General features: G+C 38.5%; 1 protein-coding gene across 1 annotated transcript; it reads right to left on the reverse strand.

Annotated features, from left to right (window-relative positions):
* Nucleotides 1-271: 271 nt before the first annotated feature.
* On the reverse strand, nucleotides 272-3,881 carry LOC126366066 (N-acetylglucosamine-6-phosphate deacetylase). Its single transcript, XM_050008979.1, has 6 exons — nucleotides 3,503-3,881; nucleotides 3,059-3,333; nucleotides 2,309-2,527; nucleotides 1,547-1,682; nucleotides 974-1,150; nucleotides 272-589 (listed from the first exon to the last, which is right to left on the reverse strand). Exons 1-6 carry the CDS (start codon nucleotides 3,705-3,707, stop codon nucleotides 387-389), a joined length of 1,215 nt encoding a protein of 404 aa, XP_049864936.1. The 5' UTR covers nucleotides 3,708-3,881; the 3' UTR covers nucleotides 272-386.
* Nucleotides 3,882-10,493: the final 6,612 nt, after the last annotated feature.

A 10,493-nucleotide genomic window follows, 5' to 3' on the forward strand; every position in this document is an offset into this window, starting at 1 on the left:
AAGTAAGGATGTCAGAAGTATTTTTTTTTGTTTTGTTGAACAGAATAAATACAGATCTAAAAGTTAATACCAATTTATACTTCATCAGACTTAACTTTGGGTAATATCCCGCTGGCTGGAGGTCGGTTAGAAAACTTTGTATTTCCGTTTTTTTAACGAAACAAATTCTGTTTTCAGCATAATTCAGTAGAACAAATCCATTATGTCTCCCAGACAGGGGATCCCGCTGAGTGTAGACACATGAATTACGTATATAAAACAGCTTCTAAAATTGTCATAATAGTATTTTTATTAATTAGATATTCCATTATATGGTTAGGAAAACATTATTTTAAGATTTTCGTCGAAATATACAAATATTTTTCTATAAATTCATAATTTATAAATCACACATTTGCGGTACCGTTACTTGGAGATTTGTAAACGCATTCACCAGCTATCCACGTTGATAATACTTTTAAAGATTTCGGATGTAGAATGACGAAGTCTGCGTCGCATCCGAAGTTAAGTTTGCCTTTTCTGTCGTCGATACCGAGAGCTTTTGCCGGATGTAACGACGCTGTTTCAAGAGCATATTCCGTTGAACAATCTGCGAATTGAAGAATTTTATTAGGACGAAACACGTATAAGTCGAGTATGTTGGAAGGTGGTAAACTACTACACCAAAGCTTTATTCTGGATCCTCTTGAGATTCGGTTGAGTCGCATGATAATACTTGCGTTTTTTTATTAAGCTGGGGGCTATGCAGGTCTTTTTTCATGCACTATCACTGCGACCTGTAAGATTTGTTGCGATCATCGTATAGTGAAATGGTTCCTAGACCCAACACTTTCACTAACCGGCAATGGCGCAATGAGTGTTTCAATTTCCTGCGGTTGATAGATAGGATGCTGGTACCCAGTGTAGTGGGGCGTTTACGTAGTGCACCGTGTGTGTTGATGTCGTTATGCTATATTAAAGATTACAATCATACCTGTAGATTCCTTAAAGGTTGCTACACACTCATTGAGTCCAGCTGTACTTCCGCACAGAGTCTTCGTGCCTGTGACGTAAGCCCGTCCTTTTTCCATAGTGACGGATTGCGTTCCAATACTGTAGTGACCATCAGCCAAACCTTGAGCTGCTATTGCGTCACTTACTAGCACCAAACCTGGAACCAAAAAATAGGTAATAATAATTAAAATTGTACTTTAATAAATGAATAATAAAATATGTAAAGAAAGAATATAATTAAAAAAAAAACGACGAAACGTTCGAGGAAAGGTAGGTAGTGTCTTGCCCATGCGCTTCACTTTGCGCGTATTGACGGGGGCGCCCGAAATTATCAATTTTTCACTATTGACTATCTACTCTATAGATTACTATTATTTATTAAAATAATATATCTACCTAAGTAATTACCTATTTTTACCCATAAACATACCATTGTTATGACTTGTAACAAATAATAGATTCTGCATTTTATTGTACAGCACAATTACATATTTTTGTACTAAACTAACAGATATATTACAGAAAAATGTGTAGTTGTTTTATTGTATTTTACCTTCAGGATTCGTTCTGCAAGCTATGCGTAGTGCAGAGGGATGTGTATGGATACCATCAGAGATTATGCCATAGAACACTTGCTTGTCAGTAGATGAAGCCAGCAAACCCACCAAGCCAGGGTCTCGGTGGTGAAACTGCAAACATAATTCTTATTTCATTTTTCGTGTGGTAGCAAAAGAAAAATATTCATGAATCTAACTCTAGGGTCTATTACTGTGATATAAATTCAAAACAAAAAACAGCACAGTGTGGTAAAGAAAGGAACAGTACCTAATATAAATTTAAAGTCACTTCACAATCCTGGAATGGCTGCTAATATTTTGCATGTAATTACAGAATTACACACAGGATTTCCATTAGGATAGCACAGGCTATGTTACTAATAATACTATATTAAGGAAAAGTTTGTCAGGATGTATGGAAGTGCGAATGTCATGCATGTTTTTTTTATATGCATTAACATAAAAATGTTAATGAAACAGTACAATAATAACAATAGATCATACATCAAAATAACACAAGTTATTATTTATGAAGAATTTTGTGCATCTGTGGCACACAGATACAGACGAATATAGGACATGAAGGAAGTCATGGGCAGAAAACTAGGGGAAATATAAAATGTATCATATTGTAACACACAGCAGCCTTACTTTATCTTTCGATTGAAAAAACAGTGTAAATTGATATTCAGTGAACTCGTTTTGCCAGTTTGTGAGTGTTCAGTGACCCTTGTATAATCTCCTTGACCAATACTTACTGGGAGCATAGCATTGAATAAGTGTGTTATCAAGTTTGCCCCACTTCTCACTGCCTCTTCACCTTGTGCGAGGCTGGCACTGGAGTGACCAAGTGCAACTTTGATACCCTTCGCAGTGAGACCTTTTATAGCTTCCAGGGCTCCTGGTAGCTCCGGAGCTAGGGTAACTATGATCACATTGTCTAGGGACCCATAGGTTTCCATAATGGATTGTAAGCCCTGAAATTAGAATAAATATGTGTTATATTCATTTGAATAACTAGAAAGGAAGACCTATTAGGGCATGGGGAGAAATTATTGTATCTTTTAAGTTAATCAAGTTGTCATAGAGTTCATTACATAAATGTATCTAAAAGCTTGGTACTACTGTTTGTTTAACAGAGCTGTTTTATTTACCAAACACGCCTGTACACTTTATTGTCATTGATATGATAACACAGTTCAATAACCATGATAGCGGTTTCCTCACTTTACAGAAATGGGTTAATGATAATAATAATAACTGATTGTAAACATTGCACAAGTATTTACTTTGTACTCAATATTATAAGTATTGATATAACTTTACAATATGGTAGCTATTAACAATTAAAGTTCACTCCTACTTCAAATGAAAAGAACTACTGTAAACTAAAATGATTACAACAAGATCATGTTTCTTTCCTTCTTTCCCATGTTACAAGGAGCTAGCTAACTTACTAATAAACAGTTTTGCAACCTTAAAACCTATTTATTTATTTAACCACATACCTTTTCAGGATATTGTATGAACTCATCAGCATGCGCACCTTTCTTAGCTAAGCTAATGAATGGTCCTTCGAGATGTACTCCAAGAATGGTGGCTCCATCCTTGTTACCTTGAGTCTTTTGTATCCTAGGGAGAGTTTTATGGTACATTTCCTTGTTTGATGTCACTATTGTAGGACAAAATGATGTCACACCATGTGCTAACAATTCTTTTGCTACTTTTTTAACTCCGTCTTCTACATTGTCTGAGTTAGCTGAGAAGTCTATGCCCCAGCCACCTAAGTAAAGAGGCATACATCATTTTAGAGTTAGTTATTATCTTACTTAACAAAAAATATCAATGATGAGTAGAAATATCAATTTTGGTTCTGAACTCAGAACTGTTGATTTTTAAGTAGTTACAACAGCCAAGTACTTAAAACGAAACGTTGTATTATGGTCACTTACCATTGATTTGTATGTCGATAAAACCTGGTGCAATAAGCAGGTCCTCGCAGTTTACAGTTACATCGGCCTCCAGTTGTTCCACATAAAATATTTGTTCAGGGTTTTCGATTTTACCGTCGCGAATCCATAAGTCCTCCTTAATAATTTTACCGTTTCTAAGAATAAAACAGTTGTGGAAACGAGTCAGGCCGGAGTTAGGCTTCATAGTTATAAAAAGTAAAGTATGAAACAAGTTAGGTACGAAACGAAACACTACACTTCTCAGCCGAAGTTTGAAGGAGAATGATTTTTTTCCTCCTTGTAAAACATATGACTATCGTACGAGAGGTCATCAGAAGTTGGTCAAGAAAACAAAAATTGCAAACAAAAACAGAACAGCTGCAGATAAAAATACTTGGTGATTGACATATAAAAGAGCTAGTTGATGAACGAGAAAGAGAAAGTGCATACGACTGTAATATGAGTTGTATAGTAAAGTCTGCTTTGTTTTTCTGGGTAGCGCACAAATGATTGCAAGCAAAATCAGTGCAACGAATGACATTTCGCTCGATTGTAATGTTGCCAACTTAATTAGGAAATTGGGCTAATCTGCAGAATTTGGTCAATAATGCACAATTGCCCCGATTCCTGCAGACACCTCTTAATTTTATTTTAAGATATACCCGTCTTTTTCTTAGCCGGAAAGGGACGGATGGTTGACAACTATTAATTTTAATATGAATGAATAACCCAGGCGAATTAAATAGGCATCTCGCTGATATGCAATCCATTTTATGTGTGCTGTCAATTCTCTCGGGTTATTTACCAATGTAATTTTTTTAAAGGTTTGTTTTAGATTTCTGCCTAAAATTCATGTGTGTTGCATATATTTTATGGCTGTTAATTGCTCGTCTCTTTTCTTTTCGGCTGATAAGAAAATGACAGGTGTAACTTAAATTAAAATTAGACGGTGTCTGCAGGAATTAGTACCAATGGCAACCTATAAACGATGAATATACAAGTGAATTTATTAATGAAATTCGTTTATTCTCGAAGATTTTTTACCAAACATTTATTTTTTAAAATATTAGAATGGTTTTTTAGCTTTTCTAGAACATGATTCAATATCTTCACATTAGTGCCTAAATCACGGGCAGGTGAAAGTATACAACGGGAAAGCTATCCGAGGGTTTCAGTTATAGATTTCATCCGTGCATTTGCACACAGAAATTCGGGCTCACCAATGATATTACACTACGCGGTCAAACTCGAGATAAACCTCCCTCCGAAACGCTCTCGCCGATGCGCCGATAAATCGCGCTCGGCCCTCGGGTAATTTTTCAGTTGACTCTACTCTCTATTAACTCTTTCACACGAATACTTAACCACCGTTGGTGAAAAATGCTTTACAAAGAAATAATTACTCCGTTCCAGCTATTAAAAGGGAATGAAATCAGGATTTTTCAAGCTACGATACCAAAAAAAAAAAAAGAAAAAAATAAAAATAAAATAAAATAAAAAATAAAATACATTTATTTCAAGCAACATAAGGCTCATATACAATACTTTTGACACAATACAGTAAAAATAAAAATAAAAGAAAAACACAATGAAATGACAATTAAATGATATAATATACAATGAAAATAAACTAAAATAAAATTAAAATGAAATACACTAACATAATAATTATCTAACCAATACCAGTTTTTACATGCCTGTCGCAACAGTGCATGATGTAAGGACAGTCCAATCTGTCCGCGATCACCGCCAGGACGGCGTTGGGGCTGGCACGCACTCGCCGTACCAGTGCCGCCGCACGCACTCGCATAGTGCTGTGAAAACAAGCTATCCGTGCTTCCGCGAACATGCCCGAGGCACTGCAGTACCGACTCAGCCCCATCACCACCCTGAACGAGTTATTATATTGGACTCGAAGCGCATTGTACGTTTTTTGCGTATAGTTTGCCCACAAAACGCACGTGTACAGCGACGTGCAATATGCTTTGAAAAGAGTCATCTTCACACCGCTTGAACACCGCGCAAACCTGCGGGCCAACATATTTGCTCTTACGCACAGCGCCCTTCGCTCCCTCTCTATATCAGCATCGTCCTTGAGGTCGGCAGTAACGATGTGACCTAGGTATTTAAACGTGTATACTCTTTCCAATGGAGTACCATATAAACATACAGGCGGTATGTTGTCTGGCTTATTTCTGCCAGCCTCAAAGACCATATACTGACTTTTTAATACATTATATTTTAGACCGTGACTCAACGCGTACTCCTGACATAAACTTAGCAGCTTCCTAAGACCACAGACCGATGCGCTCAGCAGCACCATGTCGTCTGCATAGCTAAGATTATTGACGCTTACACCGTCAATATTACAGCCGACATGCTGATTGCTCAGCGCGACAATCAACTCGTTCATATATAGGTTGAAGAGTGAAGGGGAGGTCAAGCCTCCCTGTCTCACCCCACACTCCAAACCATACTCTTCCGACATCGCTCCCGCCCATCTGACCTTGTTGACCTGGTGTCCATACCAGTACTTGAGGATGTCTAACAGTTCTCCAGGTAAGTTAGTAGACTCGAGTTTCTTCCATAGCACGTCATAGGACACCAGATCAAAAGCCTTGGACAGGTCTAGGAAGCACGCGTAAACCGGGGTGTCACGATCAGTATAATACCTGACGGTATGCTTAAGGCACAGTATGGCACTTTCAGTCGACAAATGAGGTCTAAAGCCAAATTGATTGTCATGTATATTCAAGTGTTTGTGCAACTGTGTATTAAGCATAGCGTCAAGCACTTTCGCGATGACAGTGGCTAACGAGATCGGCCTATAATTGCATGTATCAGTCAAATCCCCTGTTTTATTTTTCACTACCGGAACTACAATGGTTTTCAACATGTCTTTAGGTAAGTACGTGTGACTAATACTTAAGTTATAAAACATAGCAAGAACTCGTGACATGTGTGGACCAGCATGCTGGAGGTGCTCTATGCTCAAACCATCGTGGCCTGGAGATTTCCCTCGTGAAATTGACTTTATGGCGTGTGCAACGTCCTTGGCCGTAAATCTCGTCCCCACTATCTCGTTTTTATTCTGATCGTCGAACATCAACCTACTAGGGCCCAGCGGCGACTGTATCCTAAAATGGTCCTTGAAAATGCCAGCTATGGCTTTGGGGTCACTAATACCATTGACACTCACCGGCATGCCAGGCCGAGTATTTTCCTTCTTCGTACTACGCCAGAAACCTCGGAAGTCACCCCTGGAGTGTTGCTCAGCGAGAGCGTCCATCCTTAACTGTTCTTCGTGGTTTTGACACCACCTCAGTCTAGATTTAAATACTCTGCGACTGTCACACATTTCATCATAAATTACCCCCGACCCAGGCCACCCGCACAGCACCCACTCTCTAAACTTCACCCTGGCCACACGGTGAGCTTCCAGCACATGTTGATTCCACCCCAAGATACGCGGACCTCTCCCTCCTTTACGTATAACCTTACCGCACTCCGATGCTTCGCATAACGCAGTCACAATACTATTGTACATAATGTCCAGAGCACGCCTATGAGCCGGGCTATTACAGTAAAAATCTGCACAATTAACATATTTTTGGTCAAAGTCTATATTTCTCAATCTAATATGAGCCTCTCTACCATAAAGTGCAATCTGTTGCTCCGTTCTCTCTCCCCATACGCCTTTTTTATCTGCTACTACTGTGCTCCGCAGTATGGGTGTTAAAAGCTCAAAATCGCACTCGATGATAAGGGGAAAATGATCGGACCAAAACACATCATATTTCACAAAAACATTACGCACAGAATCCACAGCGGCCCGGGTCAGGACAGCGTGGTCCAACCAGCTGGGGGTTCCATATGCTTCACTAATGTAGGTATAGGTGTGAGAAGATTGGCCTAATTTTATTATATCTATACACGCCCACTTCTGTTCACTACAAAAAGACATTAGTTCAGCATAAAATAAACCCCCAGGGCTCGCATTAAAATCCCCCAGTATATAAACAGATTCTATGCCATATTCGTCTATAATAGCACTTACCTTACCCAGGCAGTCTGTGAATTCTGGCAAATTAACAGGCGCATTAGTAGGCATATACACACTCATTAAAATTATAGGCTGGTTATTAATAAACACTTCAATTGCACACATCCGCGCGTTATCACATTTAATCACTGACACTTTTGGAAACGCACTGTATCTATACAACAACGAAACGCCTCCGAATGGACGACCTTGAAGGATTCCCATCGTCATATCCATAGCCGACGTTCCAGTATATCCAAAAGAACGGTCTATGGTACTTAAGTAATTTATCTCGTCAGGCCGCAACCAGGTCTCCTGCAAAGCTATCACGTCGCAAGTACAGCATAGCTCTCTTACACCATCAATGGAGCATACATACATACATACATACATACAGAGCTAAAATACATACATGGCTGTACATGAGCAATATCATGTACCTACCCACTTTAGAACCCTGTCGCACTTTCATATTTGACACTTAATGAAACTTGCGGTATAATTTGTCAAAAAACTTAATGTGACATGGTTTCAAAGTGTATACAGAGTACTCGTGACCGTACAGAGTTGCTTTCGTTTAATCTACTAATTTCATGATAGACGTACTTATACATCTTATTTTTTATTTATTTTCAGTCTCTGCAACTTGTACCTAGAACACGAGGCTTGTATAATACGGCGCTCGAAGCTTCTAATCCTGGGAATCCGAATGATTAACTTTTTTCACTTCTTGGTATGAAAATGGATTTATTTCGCAAGGTGTCCAGCTTAGTACCTAACTATTAAAGCAACTTCGGTGCTATCCTCGTGCCCTAGGCTGTTATCTCAGCTCTGTATGTACTTATGTCAGGCAAATATTGACGAGTACTCGTGGACGAAATCTTGTCTATTGACGTTTGGCATTGTCGCCAGCAGCATGTACAAATATTAGTGTCTTTGATTATCATACTCCAGCTCTCCATAGACAGAGACAAACCTCGATGTGAACGCCGAAGTTGGCAGCCTAGTAAAAAATGCGTTTAAATGGGTTAAATGTGTTTTTTGGTTGCATTTGGTAGATGGTGTCCTGCCCAATTCCTCTCCAGCTTAGCGGACGATTTATCGCCTACATCTGCTAATTGGGTTTTGAAGCGCAGAGTCGTATTTCTGATGCAATCAATCAATTTGACACCTAATATGCTGCGCACCGTCGCTAGCTGGCTGACTTTCTTTTTGGTTGTTTGACGTTTGGTTAGACACCCGTATGGTTTACACCTCAGCGTAGTATTATTATTTATGTCCTGAGTATGGACAATGTGTACAACATTGCAGACCTGTTTGTATCTCAGGCGTATTGAAATTGGTTATTCTTTGTTAAATCGTTAAATGACGGATGGGATTTGGTTGGATGGATTTTCTATGCATGCAGCATTACGGCGAAGGGAATTCTTTCATAAAACACACTGTGGGTTTTTTGGTTTATAAAGATAAAAGTACAAAAATATCTGATTCAAGTAAGTACCTACCTATAGATCGTGAAGTTATACGGAGCAGGGCCGTTCCGGTTTTAGAATTTGTAAAGAGGCTCTGATGTAATGAAAGAAAAATAAGACATTCATAAAAAACAACTTTTATCTTTTACTATGTACATCCTCCTTGCTTACTACTCCTACTACTAACTGCCTTTTCCGGTGCCATACTTCATTATATTTCGCCAGGTAAAAAAATGTTTTTTTTTATTATTAAAATTGTTTTTTTCACTCGGTTGCGGTTGCTTTGGTTCATTGAAAGCCTTGTAGAGATTCATTGATGTATAACTTATCTTCAAGCCGGTCTCTTTTTGAGTAAGATGGAGGAAAAGTATACTGGTTCCGGTCCCAAGATTTCTATCGCATTATTAAAAGCTATCTGCATTCGTAATTAATTATTCAAAGTAATAAACAATTTGAAAAATATTAATGCTTTTCCGTTATGTAAGAAAGCTGAAGCTAATTTCTTGAATAAGTGTCATAAAAACAGCAGAGTTGAAAGCAAATTAGAACGTAATAAGCCACTTCAAATTAGTTAAGTACAAAACAAATGTTTGCCTCAGAGAGTTTCTTGGCTTAGTTGTTTGCTCACATAATGCATTTGCAAGTTAACAGAACAGAGGCTTTAGAAGAGTTGCGGCTGCGCGGGCGAGAATGCAGCGCGTAGCAGAGGCGTAGCTCGTAGACGGACGTTACGCCAGTCTGCTCTCCGCGGCTACGGCGCGCGTTACGTCCCCACGCCTTAAGCCCGCGATTTTACTTCGAACCGGACTCGCGTAATGTTCACACACGCGTGATCGCATGGTTATTGATACTTAACAGTGACAGTTCAAGTGATTAATATTAACATTAAAGCAGGTGAACTTTGCTATTTTCTAAGTAACGTCACTCTCAAATGGCTGCACTTTCTTTTGTTACAAATTTTAGTCCTTCGAGAACAAAACTTTTCGTATCTCCATTGCTGTTATTTGTCAACTTTTTGCACGTAATGAATGCGGTATTTTATTTAGACTTGTGTCGTAGCTTTTGTAGGCTTTCTGTTAATTATTATATATGTATACGTAACGAATCTGAGTCGTTATTTTTGTAGTAAGTGTCTGTAGTAATTTTCTATTGTGTCTTTGTGTGTTTTGGTAAGGTACGTTTAATTTTGGACCTAATTAATCTAATTTAACGATGAATGTGTTAGATGGATTGTTGGTAATAAATATAAATTTGTTACCGAGAATGCGGTCGCTGAAGGTAGATTATCCATAAGGGCGGGCACTTTACACGATTTATACGGGTATTCAAACAGATTATACGATCGCGGATGTTTTAGCGTCAGTATCGCTGAGGGTACTGTTCAAGCACAATAATTTTAAAACGACAATTTAAAGGGTAGCGTCGTTGAAGTAACGCGAGTCTTTTTTGATGTGTTCCGTTATGTAAGGAATTTAAT

The sequence above is a fragment of the Pectinophora gossypiella genome, chromosome 4 (assembly GCF_024362695.1).
Source record: "Pectinophora gossypiella chromosome 4, ilPecGoss1.1, whole genome shotgun sequence".
In the NCBI taxonomy this organism is placed as follows: domain Eukaryota; kingdom Metazoa; phylum Arthropoda; class Insecta; order Lepidoptera; family Gelechiidae; genus Pectinophora; species Pectinophora gossypiella.